At 42.0% G+C, this 20,934-nt stretch overlaps 1 protein-coding gene across 5 annotated transcripts in view; it reads right to left on the bottom strand.

The window, feature by feature from the left end:
* Positions 1 to 20,934, bottom strand: part of NEK7 (NIMA related kinase 7) — a 162,392-nt gene that overhangs the window by 4,763 nt on the left and 136,695 nt on the right. For all 5 annotated transcript variants that reach the window (XM_073571739.1, XM_073571741.1, XM_073571737.1 and 2 more), the window contains one exon: positions 11,369 to 11,482. In XM_073571739.1, the coding sequence (XP_073427840.1) occupies positions 11,369 to 11,482 (114 nt within the window). The remainder of the gene's footprint in view (positions 1 to 11,368; positions 11,483 to 20,934) is intronic.

The raw sequence follows: 20,934 nt of genomic DNA, 5'->3' as shown, positions 1-20,934 counted from the left end.
ATGGGTCGGTCTCTTTCATGAGGTCCAACTCCACAGTGTGTTGGTGGAGGGATAAACACTCAAGCTTTCTTCCTCCATCCCCTTGTGGCAACCATGGACAACAGAAAGGGAATCATTATCTTCTTCATTTCCTAACTATTGTGCGTCCATCATCTCTTCCTTTTTGTCCTTTTCATGGTCCTTCTCCATTTGTTCCTCTCCTGGCGACCGCCTGTGAGACAACAGACCTGAACTTAAAGATATTTTAAACCCTAAAGGCATCGTCCTCTGCTTCCTCGTCGGTCCCCGGGACCACCACCAGCTCCTCACCCAGACTGTTTAAAGTGTGGCCCAGCATTTAGATGACAGCAATAGTGATGCTGATGACGGCATAATCACCGCTAACCATTTTAGCAGCCATTTCGAAAACATACAGAAGGGTGCAGAGGTCCGTCATCTGTTTCCGCTACGCAAGTGTGAATTGCACCACGTCCGTAATGCGATGTGCCAGGCTATGTAAAATGTCATACTGCACCAGGTCTCATCGCTAGTGCCACAGTTGCTGCGACATGTGCAGAATTGAATTCCACAGTGTGGTGAGTTCGCATACAAAACGGTTAACTGGTAGTCCGAAAGATCTCTATACCAACTTATGTGGAATGGTGAAAATGAACACACAACGACAGTGTTTTCTACAGCAGCACATCCATGCTGGGACAGTGATGTAGGAATTGTTGTACCATCAGGTTGAGGATGCGAGCCATGCAAGGCACGTGTGTAAAGTTGGCCCGGCGTAGGGCCGCCACCAGCTTTGCACCATTATCGCACACGACCTTGCTCCAAGTTGAGTGTAGGCAGCCATTGCTCAACCGCGGCATAGATAGCTGTCCACAACTGTTGATCTGTATGACTGTGATCTCCAAGGCATATTAATTTAAACACTGCCTAATAGCGGTGAGCCGTGGCTGCGCAATACAGAGGTGGGAGGGATTCCCTTTGCAGTGTTGTAACGTCTGTTTCATTGAGGCAGAGGTTGAGCGCACAGGTGGAAGTCCTAAAGGAGGTGGAGGAGGCAGAAGCACTGGAGGAAGTATTAGATACAGAGGTTTGTTCCACAATCCCAGGGGATTCCAAAACTTGGTGTCTAGTGTCACCTTGCTGTCTAGTGCTTTAAGTCTCCATTCCCTGGTGTGTAATAGTTTAGTTCTCCAACCCCTGTTGTCTAGTAGTTTAGTTCTCCATGTTGTGGTGTGTATTTGTTTAGTTCTGCAATCATAGCTGTTTAGCAGTTTAGTTCTCCAACCCCTGTTGTCTATTAGTTTAGTTATCCATTGTATGGTGTAGAGTGGTTTATTTTTCCATCCCCAAGCACCCTGCAAGCCTTGGGGATTGCAAAACTTGCGGAGCAGCCCCTTCCCCGACTGCCACCAGAGTCACCCAGTGCCCAGTCATCTAGCTGTAATTCCCCTGTCCAATCTTGCTCGTCTAGGAGTCATTGTTGAAATGCACCCTGGCAGACAGAATTTTTTCAGGGAACAAGAGATGTCTGCAACTTGTTGCTGTAGCGCAGGCACATCTTACTTATGGAAGAAATGGTGGCTGGGCAACTGGTATTGGGGGGACTGCGACGGCCATCAGCTTTCGGAAACTGTCTACATCCATAAAGGCTGCATTTCTGGGGCCAACAGATTGGAGTGGCCTTGTAATAATCACAGAGATCACAGTCCATGTCATACAGAAACAAGCGCTGCGATCTTAGTATCGAATAACTCTCAGCTGGCCCCTAATGCCCAGACAATGACACAATTGGGTGACGAATCATCCAAAGAGGCCGCAGGCTGTTCACAATAATTAGCTCTCAGAAAAGTAATAGTGAGAGTACGGCTTATCTACATCCATATTACAACACATGGAATATGCGTATATCCCGATGTACGATCATTGCTTACTCCACGATAAATAGACAGCAGGCTGGCGTAATGTAACAACAGCAAAAAAATTTAAATTAATCTACTTTATTATAACCCTTAAAAAGGAATAAAATCCTAGTAAAAGTGCACAAAACAAAAAAGACAAACACGCATATAAGACTACCAGAGTGCTCTACAATGATAGTCACGGATTGGCTCCAAGGAACGTCTCTTACGTATTATTAGTAATGTGAGAGCATTTCCAAGGTAATAGGGAATATCATATGCTCATCCCTTTCTAAGATGTTCTCACAACTCATAGAGCCTCTGGAGCCATAAGTACCAATCTTCCAATTATAGGAGCCAATACTTTATTGATCTGTGGTATTAAACTTGCTCAATCATAGCATCAGACCCAGTATATAACCAACACTGAACAATCACTGGGTATCCAAAGACACTCTAGCAGCCACAGCAATACCTTGTATATTTCAAAGTGGCATAGCCTGCAAACTGAGGTACAACTCATTTATATAACATCTTCCCATTCAGGGATACGCATGATGCATAAATACCTCCTTTAGCACACCAAAAAAATTTTCTTTGCATTCATGGCAAATAAAAAAGGAGGATCTCACTCAAGTCACACCGCAATGGCCTCCCCCACACAGTACATCTCCCGTCTCCTGACGCATTTCACTGTTAGCCAGATCATCAGGGGAGTTGATGTGATGTAAATGAATACCTGCTTCTTATAGAATTGCCATTGTCATCAAGTTGATGGCAATTCTATGAGAAGCAGGCATTCATTTACATCACATCAACTCCCCTGATGATCTGGCTAACAGTGAAACTCGTCGGGAGACGGGAGATGTACTGTGTGGGGGAGGCCATTGCGGTGTGACTTGGGTGAGATCCTCCCTTTTTATTTGCCATGAATGCAAAGAAAACATTTTTGGTGTGCTAAAGGAGGTATTTATGCATCATGCGTATCCCTGAATAGGAAGATGTTATATAAATGAGTTGTACCTCAGTTTGCAGGCTATGCCACTTTGAAATATACAAGGTATTGCTGTGGCTGCTAGACTTTCTATGGATACCCAGTGATTGTTCAATGTTGGTTATATACTGGGTCTGATGCTATGATTGAGCAAGTTTAATACCACAGATCAATAAAGTATTGGCTCCTATAATTGGAGGATTGGTACTTATGGCTCCAGAGGCTCTATGAGTTGTGAGAACATCTTAGAAAGGGATGAGCATATGATTTTCCCTATTACCTTGGAAATGCTCTCACATTATTAATAATACGTAAGAGACGTTCCTTGGAGCCGATCCGTGACTATCATTATAGAGCACTCTGGTAGTCTTATATGCGTGTTTGTCTTTTTTGCTTTGTGCACTTTTACTAGGATTTTATTCCTTTTTAAGGATTATAATAAAGTAGATTAGTTTAAATTTTTTTGCTGTTGTTACATTACACCAGCCTGCTGTCTATCTATATTCTTTTGGTTGGTACATCATCGCTGCTTTAATTACTCCATGATAACCCTACACCGCTCGCTGCCAACAATCCTGATTTTAACCCAATAAATAAATGCAGGCCGATTGGACGCCATTCTTCTTTTGAGGTTCACACCATCAGGGTGTTCCATCTCCTTTCCCCCAGAGTAGCAGTCATATACCAGCCCCCCGGCTCACCCACCCACTTCCTTAACCACTTTTATGCGTTGCGGCCATGCTTCATGTCCTCAGAATTGACAACCCTTATCTAGTGAAACTTCAACAGCTCCACCTCCCCAACTGCATCCCAGATTATCTCTCTATCCAATTCTCGTGGCCTCTCACAACTTTCAAACTCTGAGACACACAAAGAATGTAACAACCCTACTCACCTCTTACTCTTCGACACCCATGAAACTAGGAGTATAACCACAACTTAGACATTTTTAGGTGCTCCCTAAAAACACATGTTTAGGGTGGCCTATCACATTCCCTAATCAAAGTCCTTTTTATAAATCCAGCTCTGCAAAATTTTCAGCTTGTCTGATTTTTCTCTTTATAGGTATATTTTTGAGTAAAAGTAAATTGCTCTTTTCTTCTATAAACTACTGACATGTCTTCGAATTTCCAAGCACTAAATTTTGTATTTATTTTCAGAAAATGAGAAATGGTCAAAATAAAAAAAATGCAGTGCTTGCAGACCTCAAATAATGCCAAGAAAACAAGTTCATAATCATTTAGAAACAACAATACTAATGTTTAACTCAGGAAGAGTTCAGAAATCAATATTTTGTGGAATAACCATGATTTTTAATCACAGCTTTCATATGTCTTGGCATGCTTTCCACCAGTCTTTAACACTGCTTTTGGGTAACCTTATGCCACTCCTGGTACAAAACTTTAAGCAGTTTCTCTTTAATGGATTGTGAATATCTATCTTCCTCCTGATTACATTACAGAGGTTTTCAATGGGCTTGAGGTCTGGAGATTGGGCTGGCCATGACAGGGATTTGATGTGGTGGTCCTTAATCCACACACTGATTGACCTAGCTGTGTGGCAAGGCGCATTGTCCAGCTGGAAAAAATAGTCCTCAGAGTTGGGGAACATTGCCTGAGCAGAAGGAATCAACTGTTTTTCCAGGATAACCTTGTATTCGGCTTGATTCATAGGTCCTTCGCAAAGATTATCCCGCCCGATTCCAGCCTTGCTGAAGCATCCCAGATCATCACTGATCATCCACCAAATTTCACAGTGGGTGCAAGACACTGTGGCTTCTACGCCTCTCCAGGTCTCCGTCTAACCATTAGGCGATCAGGTGTTGGGCAAAGCTGAAAATTAGACTCATCAGAGAAGATTACCTTATTCCAGTCCTCTATGGTCCAACGTTATGGTTTTTGGCAAACTTCAGTCTGGCTTTCCTTTGCTTCTCATTGATGAAAGGCTTTTTTCTAGCTTTACAAGACTTGAGCCCTGCCACTAGGAGCCTGTTACAAACTGTTCTTGCCATGCATATCACCCCAGCTGCCATTTGCTATTCCTTTGGTAGGTCACTTGATGTCATCCTGTGGCTGCTGAGTGACATTCCAATAAGAGGACGGTCATCCCAGTCAGTGGAAAGTCATTTTCTCCCTCTGTCGGTCCGTAGCTTTGTTGTCCCCAATGTCTGTTGCTTGACCTTGTTGTAATGGACTGCCGTCTTAGAAAATTTAAGGATGGAGGCAACATAACGCTCACTGTATCCCTCTGTTAGTAAAGCCAGAATTGAGCCCTTCTTTTCCTCACTCAAGACTTTTCTTTTCAACTCCTTTAACATGGTTAAAAGTTATTTTTTCATTTCAATTACTTTTGGGATATTACTAGCACTTGTTTTGCCATCCAGCTCGTCCTAATGCAAGAGGATTGTGAACACCACAGCAGGGATTTTCATACTTTCCTTCGTTAAATAAGATTTGGTTCAGGTGATCACCTAATCAGAAGCACATTAAGTAGAAAGAGGTGTACTCTGGTTGGAATTCAACCGACACTGGAATGGAATGGCTGTCAGACATGTAGAGAAGCTGATTTTTATATAACTGCGCAGTGGTCTCTTAAGCTATACAGCTCTGGCAAAAATTATTCTCTACTTCTCTGAACATAATTCACCATCAAACTCAACCGTATCCAAAAAGCTCATGCAGCCTCTATCTACCCGCCATTTACTCAAGATGGTTGTACCATCATTGTAAATAAGCACCTGTAATTGGTGTCACCTCCACCTCATTGTAGATTGTTAGCTCTGAAGAGCAGGGTCGTAACTACTTTTGCTTTGTTTGATTATCTTAAACTTGGTAAGTTTTGACTGCTTTATATGAACTGCTGACTCGTAAAGCTATATGTAATGTGTTTGTGATATATAAATAAAGTTTATTGTTATTAGTAGATTGAAGATGGTGAAATTCAAACTGTTAACTGTGCCATGTGTAGGAGTGAAGAATCTTTTATGTGAGCACCACTGCACAAATGAGGTTTTGCTGCTGTGCCGACACAGGGTGGAGTAGGGTGAACATGACAGGCTGTTGGACTGTGAGAGGTACAGGCAGGGAGGTTACAGTTGTTTGAGACAGATTGGGTGTGCTTGGTAGGTAAGATCAGTCAAACACAGCAGGCATGTCCAATTCCCTATCAGCTGACAGGCTATCACCCCAAGTCTAAGGGTTATAAAAGTGGAGGTTCTTCCACTGGAGACCTGTGTGACAACACTTGCCATGGTGAGGGAGGAGGAAGAATCAGAAGATGAGGTTGATGGGGTGGACGGTGGTTGGCGAGACCCGCTAGTCTGCATTTTAGTACAATTACATTCCCAGATTAATGCATGTTGATCACGCATGTGGCAGGTCATGCATGTAGTACTGAAATGATTTAATCTTTTTACTCTACTAGGTTGTTTTTCAGAAAGTTGACAGATAACATGATTTTTGCAAATCTGAAAAAAAGACCCAAGCTAGGCAACTGCAGAACCGTGAACGCTGCTGTCCACTGCCAGAGTTGGGCCTCAGGATGCATTGGTTGTCGTGGTTGCATAACTCTGTCTACGTAACCTCCTCATCTTCCTCCTCTGCTGAGCTACTCAGCTGCATGCCTCTGGGTTTACACCAAGTGTGATCTACTACCTCATCATCATCCTCTATGTTCTCCCACTAGTCGCCCTGAGAGTCACTCTCCTCCTCTTCCTGCCTTGACAGAACAGTACAGTCCACGGGCACCTCAAATATCTGAGTCTCGTCACGAGTGGATCACCTTCACCCAATGGGGATAACGTCTGTTGAAGAGGGTTTGGTTTGTGCTCGGACAAAACTCCGTCTGGCCATAGATCATAAGTCAGAAAATTTTTTGCCATTGGTGCAGAAGATTTCCTCCTCTTGACTCTGTGAATCTTTAGAGTACACTTCCTATGCCCATGGCATTCAATGCGTGAAGAGATCTGCAGACTCAGCCATCTGTGGTTCCCAACAGTCAGTCGGGCGCTTGGAGAGTTGTGATGTGGTGGAAAAATGGTAAATTGGAGTGCCACCACTGAGGACTGTATTGTGTGTGATGTTAAGGAGGAGGAAGAGAAGCAGAGGCCGCTTGATGCAGCGCTTGCCATCTACTGAAGCACCTGTTCTTTCTGGCCCTCATTTACAAAGCATACCGTTGTATGGCTGTCAAAGAAAGGGAACGGAGTTGCCCGTCCAGTAACAGAAGTTGTAAAAGTGCTGCACAAATTCTGACTGCAGCAAAACAAACCGACTTCTCATCCCTCATATCATACCTGTCTCACAATCCTAAACAGCAATTCTTTCCTGTGTCCACCAGTTCCCCCTCCCTCTCCTCTCAGCTGAATGCTTTGCCTCACCACCTGTGAACTTGACACAATAACGTCCCACCTCATTCCAAGCTTTACCACAGTTTTCATCACAAGCATAACCCATCTCTTCAACCTGTCACTAACAACTGGTGTCTTCCATCGTGATTGAAACATACCTTGATCACACCCATCCTCAAAAAGCCAACCCTTGACCCATCCTCTATGTCTACCTATCACCCCATATCATTTCTCCCCATGCCACCAAAATACTGGAACAACACGTCCATTTTGAACCATTCTTCTACCTCTCCTCTTGTTCCCTCTTTGACCGTGTACAATCTAGAATCATAGAATCGTAGAGTTGGAAGGGACCTCCTGGGCCATCTGGTCCAACCCCCTGCTCAAAGCAGGATTCGCTAAATCATCCCAGTCAGATGTCTGTCCAGCCTCTGCTTGAAGACTTCCATCTAGCTTCAGAACGCACCATTCCACTGAAACTGCCCTGACTAAAGTCACCAACGAGCTACTAACCGCCAAATGAAAGCGACGCAAGTTTGTCCTCCTTCTCCTGGTCCTGGCATCTGTCTTTGACACAGTGGACCATTCATTCTTACTACAGACTTTCTGATCTGTTGACATTACAGACTTGGCCCTTTGTTGAATCTCCTCGTACCTAACAGACAGCACATTCAGTGTCTCCCACACACACACCACCTCCTCATCTCGCCCCCTATCTGTCGGTGTCCACCAAGGTTCAGTTGTAGGACAGGGAACTATGTTTATAGGGAGCACTCGCGCTCCCTCCCTCCTAAAGGGACCGCCCACATCAACCTAAGATATTCCCAACCAATAGCTATGCGACACCATCTATTTAAGGCTTCTCCTCCAATATAGAGGTACCTGAGTTACGTTGTTTGCCTTGCATGCTTGCTAGTTGTCAGGTTACCCAGGTCCGTCTGTCTGCTTGTCTACCCTGTACCCGTCTGATCTTACCTGTCTGTGCCCGTCTGCACGTACCTGTCTGTGCTCTTCTGTCCATCAGCCGCTCCAGATCGCACCTGCCAGCACCCATCTGTCTAACACCAGGTCCAGCCCGCACCTGCCAGTGCTTTTCTGTTCCTCAGCCCGTCCCCTCTGCACCCGTGGTTCCAGAGTCCCTACAGTGCCTGTGTGCATTTTTCATCCCTCCTTTGGGCCTTAGCAGCTAACCCGCTGTAGGGGGTCAGCTGCCACATTCTGTAGGTCAGCCATGGGGTAGCACCTGGTGCCACCTCTTTGTATGTAAATGCTGTCCCAGACCCCGACACCTCATGCTTGGCTGATTGCTGCAGTGCCATGCTAAAATCTGTAATGTGGGTGATTTGAGGCCACTTTCCTGGTGTCTGTCCCTCATTTGATGCATTTTGGCAGCATTTGAGGCCTTTATAAGGTGTTGTGCATGTGTTTGTTTTTGACTCTCATTGACGTGAATAGTGTCCGGTTATGTTCGGCGAATATTTGACGAATTAATAGGCGAATATTGCAAATTCGGAGAACGTAATCCAAACTGAATATTGAAATATTTGCTCATCAATAATCTACATATCTCATATGGGGCACCAGAAGTTCTCACTTATGCCAGCATGTACCGAGTGTAACCAACAATGGACCATATCACGAGCTGTGTGTGCATGACAATCTTTAAAATGTGCAACTCCCCCAAAAAAAGGCCAAAACATTTGCATCAAGATTGTAAGGTCACATAGTAAGATGATTTTGGAGTAACAATTGCAGTCTATGATTAGAAAATGCCTTTCAAATACCACCCTGAAGCACATTGTAATTTTGTATAACCACCATGAACATAAGGCTATGTGCACACGGCATATTTTTCAGGGAAATTCAGCACAGTATCGGCCTGAAAAAGTGCCACTAATTGCCCCATAAAGGGAACATAATGTACAGCAATGTCAAAACGACCTTACTGTGCACACCTTCAATCTCTTGTCACATCTTAACCGCTTCACGCTTCGGAAACCCTGATATGGCTAAGAGAAGAGACGTGCACTCTTAAGGCGACCTCAGTCAGGAAGACATCCATTCTTTATACCTGACCATAAACCGTAAAAGGCGGCGCTACCGCAGGGTCAGCAGCCAAACCGCCGGCGAAACCGCTTCAGGCCTGGGAAAACTTGGCAGACGCACTGATGACATTTACTACAACAGGGGTGAGACTTCACTTTCAGCATGCAAGGCTTTCTCTCATCTATGCACAATGTCCTCTTTTCTATGTGGAGCAGCAAAGGCAGCATCTATTTCCGTTCCCAACATTGTTTTTCTCCTAGTAATAAACTCCCCTAGACCTCAGAGACTCCTGATCCACAAGTTTTTAGGTGTATGCGGATCCTTTGATCACGCCAAATTATTTTGTCACCTGCAAAGATGACCTCCGCTTAGGAGGGGCAATAACGGTGCTATAATAGCAATAGTGCAGTAATGGTGCTATATTTGTCGTAACGGTAACTACCAGCATGATCACAGACAATTGAGAGGGGTCTGGGTAAACCCTCTTGTAACCTGTTCTAGGATTAGAGACTTCGGAAATGGTTTCTTCTCTGCCTACTGCCTATTATCATTGCGTTATAACCCTACACAAACTGGAATCTTGCGAGATCTTCCAGTGAGTGCACTGTAAGATGTACAAATACGAACATTTACTGCCAGCAATACATTTTCTAAGGCTACTTTCAGACATCAGGCTTTCGGTATCTGGCATGGTGCGGCGAAAAACCGGACTACCGGATCTGGTGCCTGTTACGACCAGATCCGGCTTTTTCCCCCGTGCAGTTTCATTGCCGCTGAATTGCGCCAGATGGCAATGCGGCGCGTCCGGCTTTTGCCGTATACGGCAAGAATTGCCAATCCGGCGTCTGGAAAAAACGTTGTAAGCAACGTTTTTTCCAAACGCCGGACAGGTTTTTCGCCGCATTTCCGGTGTCAGCATTTGCGGCCGGATCCGGTAGTCCGGTTTTTCGCCGCACCATGCCAGATACCGAAAGCCTGATGTCTGAAAGTAGCCTTACACATATGCACTACTTAGTTAAAATTGTTTAGTGAGAAAACAAATACAGTAAATAAAAAAATGAGGTGGCAAAGAATGTAAAATGACTCAGCTCCTGCTTTCCAAACCACTTCTCAGATTATAGTTGGCAAAGTGGGTGTTTATCTAAACTTCTTGTCGTACCATCCTGCTACACAGTGCTATTCCTTATAGACTAGACCAGACCTGGGCAAAGTGCTGCCCACGGAATGAAATGGCCAAAGGGTTGAAACCGTGCCCTTTCCCGCCCGCCGCCACTTGCAGCCCAAGTTCTTCGCATACTTTAGATTTCAGGCAGCGGTGAATACATTGGTGAAGGATGGCGCCGCTGGCTCCGTATTCCACCAATCAGCATGTGAGCCAGCATTCGTGATGATGTAATTACATCGCATTAGCTGCGCACTGTGGAGAGTCAGTGCATCGTAGAGGCAGAGGGCAGAGGAGGAACAAGAGCAAGCTGAGTAAGTTTTTTTTTTTGTGAATGGGATGTTTGTAAGCATATAGGCGGCTGGTTCTGTGGGGCACCTGCTGTAGGAAGGGGAGGCTACGTTGGGCACCTGCAGACGTAGGGGAGGCTACATGGGGCACATGCTGTGTGTATGGGAGGCTGTCTGGGGCACATGCTATACGTAGGGGATGCTACGTGGGGCAAATGCTGCACGTGGGAGGCTACGTGGAGCACATGCTGCACATGGGAGGCTATGGGAGGGCTCATACTATATATATATATATAAGGCTGTGTGGTGGCTCATAAGGTATATAGAGGGACATCAACATACTTAATTCTGCTCAATATTAAGTCATACAATTAATATGAATATAAAAGAATTATAATTAATATGTTAATATTAATATTGCACAGAATTAATTTTAGTATATTGGTTCAGGCCTCCACAACAGTCACAGTTTCTGGTGTAATTAATTGCCCACCTTTGGACTAGACACCAGACAAGCCATCGTACATATACCCTCAAGTGTTCATAATTCCAAAGACACAGCAGAATGTAAAATAAGTCTCCAAAAAGAAGGTTTAAAGCAGAAATTAAGATGACAGAATTCCACTGACATACCTCCTCAGAATAGTGGTCAGATGGCAGAGGAGGATAGTCACACTGCTCTATCTTCTTACACAAGGAGTACAGGTTCATTTTGTCTCCATAAAAAGGACTTTGCAATGCCGCCATCTATAATAAATCAAAATAAAAAGAGTTCACACATGCATTTCTTATTCAGTATAAGACACAGACAAAATATAAGCCACTCATGAAAATTACAATAGTTGTGACTTTTTTTTTTTTCAGTTAGTAGAAAGCCATTTTTGTGTTGCATCACTACCACATGTAAACTTGGCCTTTCTGGTTTTAATTCCTATGAATAATGTTTTTTATTTTTTCTGGAATTTTTTTTTTTTTTTTTAATCTCACACGGTAAGTTGATATGTTGTAATATGGGTCCAGTATTGGAGGAACACAAACTATAAATGGAGGTTTAAATTTAACAAAACAAATAAAATGACTATAGCGGCCCTCACTGTGTCCTCTGTACGATTTCTAAGAGAATGACTCTCAGGATCATGCCTAAAATGCTGCAGACTATGGTTAAGTTCCCACAAAGAGGTTTTGATACCACAAATTTTTGCTTTGCTGAAAATGCAGCGTCTTACAGTTCCGTCAAGGCAGATGGGATTTATAGAAATCTCTTGCCCACTGTGCTTTTCTTCCCAGTGTAAAAGGACCTGCGGTGCGCATTTGAAATCTGCAACGAGTCAATTTCGCTTGCGGATGCACTGAAGTTTATGCGCAGATTTTCCACATTAAATTGCATTAAATACATTGGCAAAAAAACACATTAATCCGCACATGACTGCATCACAGTTTTGTCTAAGCTAAATACCAGGAACAAAAACAAAGCAACTTTATTAAAAAATAACACACCAAAAAGACAAAAAGCGAGCTCTTTAACAACAATAGCTGCACAAAATCAGCAAATTAAAAGCCCAAATACTCATCATGGGAATGTAGGTTGGATGAGACAGAGATGTAGGGAAAAAAATAAATAAAAAGGAGGACATTCAATGTAAACACTAGGATACTTTTGTGCATTTTGTATGTTTAATATTCCTTAAGTTGGTTTGAGAGTAGATCTAACAGTAGTTTGTTTCCATGTAGAGCACCCATGAACAGCGAGAAATCCGCCCAATGCACAAAAAAAAAAATACACACCACACCCCCACAATAGAGACTGAAAAAAAGGCAAATATGTTTAGCCATAAAAAAGGGTATTTGTTATGAAAGAAATAAACATAAAAAAATATAAAATACACATTTGTTATCACCTCATCCGGAACCACCCGAATTATGAAACAGTCATACTATTTATCCCATATGATAAACACTATAAAAAAAACAAAAAGTAGCAAACAAAATAATAATGTTAAACTGGTATCACTGTAATTGTTCCGACTAGAAGAACAAAGCAGTCTTCTCACATATTACTGTATGGAGAATTGCACAAAAAAAAAAAAAAAAATCATATACTGCTGTATGAGCATTTATTCTGCCTCAAAAATCTGAATAAAACACGGTTTATATATTGATCCTGTGACCTGAACTGAGCAATTACAGTGAGTTTCATTTTTTTGTCCAAAACTCAGGAAAAAAAATAAAATTCTGACAAAACCCTCAAACAAAGGAACCATCCCAGAATGACGCAGGTGGAGTCAAATGGACTCCGTATGACCTCTGTGCCAACAGTGTCCTGTGTGTTTAGGCACGCACGAAAGTGTAAAGTCCGAGTAACTTCGACTGCCTCATTATAGTGAATAGTTCTGTCAAAGATCCTGTTTGAATCATGGGTTTCGCAGGTTTAGACATACTCCGATGTCTCCAGTGTAGAGCAAATGTGAACATAGCCTAAAAAGCAAAAAAGTTAAATTACTCCAAAATATTACCAATGAAAACTTCAAGTCTTCTTACAAAAAACAAGTCCCCACTCGGGTCGGTCATCTGTTTAAGGAAATAGGGGGCTAATTTTTATTTAATTTCTCTTTGATAGCTCTTCAGGTGCTTCACGGTAATTAAACTCCTTGAGTGTGGCTTTGATTTATTTGAGGGGTGCAGTTTTTAAATTAGGATATTATTTGATGGTTTTCTGACAAATAAGCTCCTTAGTGACTTCAAAATGGAAGGGATCAATAAAAAATACGGTAGGTTTTGTAAAATTTGTGTAAAAAAAACAAACAGCTACTGAATTTTAAGATTTTTAACGTTGTAACAAAATAAATGGAGGTTTTAAAAAAAATGGTTTCAAGTAAACAAGGTTAACTGCTGGGCATGATTGTATTAACTGCATAAAAATTTAAATAAAAAAAGATTTATAAAAAATTTACTTTTTTTTTTATAAATGCATTTCACACAGACCTAAATTTAACATTAACATAAATGACAATGTGTCACAAAAAAAACAACAGTTTCAGTATCAATGAGATAGAAGTATTCAAAAGTTACTACCAGATTAAGTGACATATCAGAAATAAAACATCTGGTTGTTGAGGAAGGGGAAATTGGCTCCAGCGAGAAGGGTTATACGCCAAGCAACAAGATAATAAAAATTGGGAGAAGGTGGTCCTGTACTGCGCTGCTGAATCATTGAAAGTCCAGACGTATTAATAATTGTGGTTTTTATTCAACGCGTTTCAGAGTTTCACAGAACTCCTTTATCAGGAAATACCACAAGAAAGGACCATGTTCTCACAATTTTTATATCTAAAGGCCGGTCCTTTTTGGACCCCTGGATCTGCTGCAGCGAATCTTCTCAATGCTTGATCTCAGCTACGTCTGGTGAGTGCAGTCTTATTGTATTAACTATTTATCTTTCAGATAAGACCCTATTTTTCGCTATTTCCTTCAACAGCTTTCAAAGCAACAAGATAATGAAACAGCTAGTCAAATATTTGCTCTCATGAAGTATCTTTATGGTAGGCTTAAGGCCCCGTCACACTAAGCGATATCACTAGCAATATCGCTGTAACGTCACTGGTTTTGTGACGCAGCAGCGATATTGCTAGCGATATCGCTATGTGTTATACTTACCTCCGACGGGCTCCCCCGCTGATCATCGCTGATCGCGTGAACGACCTGGGCCGTTTCTCGTCGTCAGCTTCCTGCTGTGGAGATGAGCGACGCGTGGACACGGGCAGGAGGACGTCAGGATCACCTCATCTGACAGGTAAGTAGCGAACCCCGACCGCTGCTATGTCGCTGGTGAGATCTGCCTGTGTGGCAGCTCACTAGCGACCACTTAGCGATGCACCAGCGATCCATATCGTTGTCGGGATCGCTTGTGCATCGCTAAGTGTGACAGTACCTTTAGGTACTGAAACACCCACTCCCTGGAGAGTGTTCTTCACTTGTGTGTACGTTGTGAAGAGGTTTTTCTTCACCATTGAAAGGTTTCTACGATCATCCACCACTGTTGTCTACTGTGGTCGTACAGGAATTTTTGAGTTCCCCAAGCACATCAGTGTGCTCTTTTTTATTCTTTTGCATAATGTACCATACTATTGATTTCGCCACTCCTAGCATTTCTGCTCTCTCTCTGATTGATTTCTTCATTTTTTTTCACCCAAATAATGGTCTGTTTCTCTTCCAGTAAGATCTCCTTTGTCTGCATTTTGTGTGTTTATAGCAACAGCTTCTAAATGCAAATGCCTCACCTGGAATCAGCTCCAGACATTTTAACTGCTTAATTAATGATGGATTAAAATTAAAGAGGGAAAGCCAAAAATTGACTAATTGTCTGATTACTTTTGGCTCCTTTAAAAAGAATCAGCTATATATTACAGAGCTATAATTCTTAAACTAAAATATATATAAAATTTACCTTTTTTTTACACCTAAATCAGCATTTATTTAAGAGATATTAGGTAGGTGCCTTGACCATACAAAATACACAGTTTAAAGTGATTGTAAATATGTCATCTCAAAACATCACATCAGTCCAAGGATAAAACAATACTGTTTTCCATAGGGGATGTGTTTGTGCTTCAATTAAGTGTTTAACTACAGAATGTTGTTGGCATTTCTTTAGGAGCAGACAGTGCAATCTTTACACATAGCAGACAATTATATGGCTCTAGGGAGAAAGAACAGTACCAAGGAGGCAATATAAGCAGCAGTGTTAAGTGCCAAATACAGAATGCCATTTTTAACAAAGTGTTACTAATGTCATAATGAGATTGACAAAGTGTCTTACATGCTTTATACATCAGATTACAACTAAAACATGCTTTACTCCCCGATGCCTTGTAACACCTTACAGTTGTCACCACCTGCAAGCATTTCATACCACTTAGATTTAGATTATAAAAGTGGCATGACACAGGTTAAAATAACAAGCCCTAAATCAGTTTATGCCAGAAAGCTAGCATAAAACACTTTAAAAAAAAGTAGCAACATTTTTGGGCAAAAAATGTGGGAACGTGTCGTTTTTTGTGCCAGTTTTGGGAAGTGCCGTCAAAGTGAACAGTGCTAGGAAGACTGGTCTGGATGTAGCTGTACCTGCAGGTCAAATTCTTGGGAAGTGAAGGCGTTTGATATACCAGAAATGTTACTGCAGTGAGAAATATTGCTGGCAAGGCGAACGCCACTGATAAGATGCACAAAATTCTTTAAGTGGAGAGCACCCTAATTAATTTTGTACAGTCCCTTGAGAAACTATTTACTCCCTTGGCTTTTTAACCTATTTTATTACATGACAACAAGTCTTCAAATATTTTTGTATTTGTGTGTGATGCATCAGCAATAAATAGTCCAAGTTTGCATAAATTTATAGGATGAAATAACAAAAAAATTGGCATGTGCACATGCATTCATCCCTTTTGCTATGAAGCCCCTAGACATCTCTGGTGAAAGCAATTACATTCATAAGTCCCATGCTTAGAGAAAAGAAGTCTGTGTGCAATCTAAGCGTCACATGGTTTGTCAGTATACACATCTCTTCTGAAAAGCCACAGAGGCTGCAACACCATTAAGCAAGAGGAACCGCTAACCAAACACCATGAAGACCAAGAAGATCTCTAAACAAGTCAGGGACAAAGTTGTTGAGAAGTACAAGTCGGGTTGGGTCATAAAAAATACTCCAATCTTCGATGATCCCCCAGAGCACCATCAAATATACTATCATCAAATGGAAAGAAAATGGTATCACAACAAATCTGCCAAGAGAGGGCCGCCACCAAAATTCTCAGCCTGGGCATTAATAAGAGAGGCAGCACAGAGACCAAAGGTAATCCTGAAGATGCTGCAGAGTTCACAAGCAGAGGCTGGAGTATCTGTCCATACAACCACAATAAGCCGTACACTCCACAGAGGTGGCCTTTATGGAAGAGTGGGCAGAAAAAAGCCTTTACTTACACACAAAAATTGTAAATCTTGTTTTGAGTTTACCAAAAGACATGTGTAAGACACCCCAAATGTATGGAGGAGGGTGCTGTGGTCAGAGGAGACCAAAATTGAACTGTTTGGCCACCAAGGTAAATGCTATGTCTGGCGCCAAACCAACCTGGCTCATCACCCTAAGGACACCATGCCCACAGTGAAACATGGAGGTTGTAGCATGACGCTATGGGGATGTTTTTCAGCAGCAGGGACATGGAAAATGGTTCAAGCTGAAGGGAAAGATGGATGGTGATGAAACAGTTTCAGTGTCAGTGATTTTTTAACTGGGACAGAGGTTCACCTTCCAACAAGACAATGACTCAAAGCATACTGCTAAGGAAATACTTGAGTGTCTTAAGGGAAAACGTGGAAATGTTTAGGAGTGGCCTAGTCAAAGCCCAGATCTTAATCCAATTGAGAATATGTGGTCAGACTTTAAGATTGCTGTTCACCAGAAGAATTCATCTAACATGAAGGAGCTGGAGCAGTTTTGCCTCGAGGAATGGGCAAAAATCCCAGTGGCAAGATGTGAAAAGCTCAGAGACTTATCTAAAGCAACTTGCAGCTGTAATTGCTACAAAAGGAGGCTCTACAAAATACTGCCTTTAGTGGGGTGAATAGTTATGCACACTGAAGTTATCAGTTATTTTTGTCCAACCAAATGATTACAGTTGTAAGCATGTTCTTTACGTGAACTGATGCAAACCCTAAAAAAGTGAAATTCCAGGTTGTGAGGTAGCAAAACACGAAAAATTCCAATGAGGGGAGAATGCCTCTGCAAGCCACTGTACATCCAAATTCCTATAAGCCCCCTTAAGACTGCTGAACATAACACCAATTTTAATGAGTCAGCGCCCAAATCTGGAATAAAAAGGTCACGATTTATAAAGACTGTTTTTTTTCACGCTAATCTTGATGAGGGGTTGGGTGGAGTGCAAGGTACCTGATTCATTAAGAGGTGTAAGCAATTTTAATGAATGAGGCAAGGCACAAAGTGGTCAGGACAGGAATAAGATTTGTTGCATAAGCATCACCACCACTTGTAATGAATTTGATGAATTGGAAGGGTCATCACGCCCCATCCCAGCTCCACCCACTTCGTCAGAGCTGGAGGAAATCGGCATTAAAATGCCAAAAGTCACATTACTTTTGTACAAAAAATGTGACCTTTTCAAAGTTTTTTATGCCAGAATTCTGGTGCAAAAGCTTTGATGAATTAGGGCCAAAGATTTCAAGAACAAAAAATATTTCAAGACTAAAAGTCGCAAAAGGTCAAAGAAAGGTTAATAAGTAACTAAAATACTGTGAGTAGAATTTACTAAATGTCATAATTCTTTATGTAACAGTGAGCAAAAAGGAAAATGGAACGTTCAGTGGTGCTGTCCGATTAAAACTAGTTTTTAGGCTGCTGTGTTAAAACTGTGGTAAATGAAAAAAAATTAAAATGAAAATGTTGACCAGTAAAACAAAAGCTTTTTTGGTCTTTTACCAGACCCTTCCTCGGTTATAATAGTATGAGCGATTAAATCTGAGGAAGGTCCGGATGGGGGACGTTTGTTTTACCCATGTCAACATTTATTTGTATTGTTTTCGGCACTTACCACGATTTTATCCAGGTATCATCACTGCAACAATAAAAGTGGCTTTAGTCTGATAGGAAAATAGAAAGTCTAGTGGCGCTATTATTCTTGTCCACGGACGCAGGAGGTAATCCGCATAGAAGCCGGCGGCAGTCTGCACAGTTTGCACATTGCTATGCTTGGTTGCATAGCGCACCAAGTGAGCGCTTACATTTTTCATGCTACCTATATCAGTTATAACAATGTCATATATGGAAGCACTGTAGTCACCAGATTTTCATTTTGTAGTACTTCTAAAAGCAGCAAAAAGGTAGTTGCATCAATCTGCACTCTTAGATGACACAGGGTAAAGCAGGACATCTAAATCCATAGCTTACAGAAGATCTGGAGGCCAAATTAAATCTTATAAAATGAGTGGATCTAAAGCATTAAAGAGAATCTGTCAGCAGGTATAGGTATGTAATCTGAGAGCAGTATAATATAGGGCAAGCAAGCCTGACTAAAGTGATGTGTCACTTACTGAACTGCTTCATTCAGTTTTGATAGAATCCATGTTTTATGTGTTGTAGATGAGGTCTGAACGCTGAGCTGTGTATAACCCCGCCCACACCCCTCATCGGAAGCTTGCTGACAACTGCATATCCCTGTGTACAATCAGTGGTGGGGGCGGGGTGACATGAATAAACCTGACTGCTGTACACATGAGGCCTAGTCCTGCAATGATAATATCCTGCCGATAAAAACACTAACTCTATTGAAAGTAAAACACATAGGCCATATGTGACATCCCTGGAATCCAGGTCTATTGCCCTATATTATTCTGCTCTCAGATTAAATAGCAGTTGACAGATTCCCTCTAAGGCCTCTTTCACACTTCCGTTTTTTACAATCAGTCACAATCCGCCAGGTTTTGAAAAAAAACGGATCCTCAATTTTTTTTTGAGGATCCGTTTTTTTCCCATTGACTTGCATTAATGGCGGATTGTGACGGATTGCTGTCCGTTGCATCCGTTTTTTGTGAGGATCCGCCAAAAGTTGCTGTCCGTCACCATCCTCAAAGATTTCAGAACGGAGCTTGTAACGCTTTTTTCTCTGGCGGATCCTCCAGACACTTATTTAACCCGAAATTCTTTCTGGGTGCCGGACAAAAATAAAAAAACTCTCTCTCTCGGCCAGCGATTCCTTTAAATTTCTTCATTTTCAGGATCCGTCTGAAAACGGATCCTGTGCCATTCGTTCGCATCAGTTTAGGACGGATGCGCTTGTCCGCCTTTTTGGCGGATTATAACTGATGCAAAAAACTGAAGTGTGAAAGAGGCCTAAAGGAAAATGACACTATTCAAACTTTCACAGTCTGAAAATAAACTTAATTTGAGAAACTTTGCTAGTGATTTTAACCCCTTTGCGCCTGAGCCCATTTTCGTTTTTGCGTTTCTATTTTTTCGCTCCCCTTCTTCCCAGAACCATAAATTTTTATTTTTCAGTCAATATGGCCATGTGAGGGCGTTTTTTTGTGGGACGAGCTGTACTTTTGAACTTCGCCATTGGTTTTACCATATCGTGTATTCAAAAACGGGAAAATAATTCCAAGTGTGGTGAAAATGCAAAAAAAGTGCAATCCCACACTTGATTTTTGACAGAGGAACCACACTGATTGTTGTAGATTTGGGTTGGGCTCCGTTACGTGTCACGTGCATCCTGCCATACTTGTTCTTCCATTCTAAAAAAACTAACACATAATGGACCCCAGATGGATCCCATAATAATCAATGGGGTCCCTGCTGCTTTTCTTTGAATTAATTACGCCACAAAACTATTTTTTGAATTGCATTTGTTCATTCTTAATAATAGAACAGACAGATGCAATGTTAGATGCAATGTTAAAATGCAAGTGTGAACGCAGCCCTAAAGGGGTGTTGTACACTACTAGGACAATCGCTTCTTCAACTAAATGTTCGGCCCTGATAAAATAAATAAACCTGTTCTCACCTCCCATACCGGATCTGTTCCAGTGGTGTTGGTACTTGCTCTCCCCGGGGCTGTGATGTGGTGAAATGACACGTGATGCCCGGTGCCCAATCAGTGTTGACGTCACTGTCCCCCGCCTTCGGACAAACTGAACATGAAGCGGAATTCCGGACTACAGCTGAGGTCAGACTTCCTCTTCATGTTCATTTCGACAGGAAGCAGAGACTGACACCAGCACTGATTGGATGCCAAGCTCACGTGTCATTTTACCGCATCAACACTGGAACAGAGGCAGCAAAAGAGGGGAGTATAGGTTTATATATTTTATCAGGGCCGGACATTTAGCTTAAGAAGGGGTTGTCCTAGTAGTGGACAACCCCTTTAGTAGATACAGGAAGTAAAGAGTCCCAAACCATTTAGCACAAATCTAAAGACTTATATTTGATATCTCAACAGGTATTCACCAATACAAAAATGTCTGTGTCAAGATATTAGGACAGAGAGCCTTGTCCATCTGATATAAATAATAATAACAATAAAAATCAGGCAATTTACAGATCAGAAAGCAAACCCGAATCCCAAACCTGCCATCTACAGTATATGTTCAAGTGGAATATTTTTGTCCAAGAGAATTCATTGTGCTTTAGTGCT

The sequence above is a fragment of the Dendrobates tinctorius genome, unplaced genomic scaffold (assembly GCF_039654945.1).
Source record: "Dendrobates tinctorius isolate UK_male_01 unplaced genomic scaffold, ASM3965494v1 ptg000029l, whole genome shotgun sequence".
In the NCBI taxonomy this organism is placed as follows: domain Eukaryota; kingdom Metazoa; phylum Chordata; class Amphibia; order Anura; family Dendrobatidae; genus Dendrobates; species Dendrobates tinctorius.
This window is presented reverse-complemented; position numbering and strand designations above follow the sequence as displayed.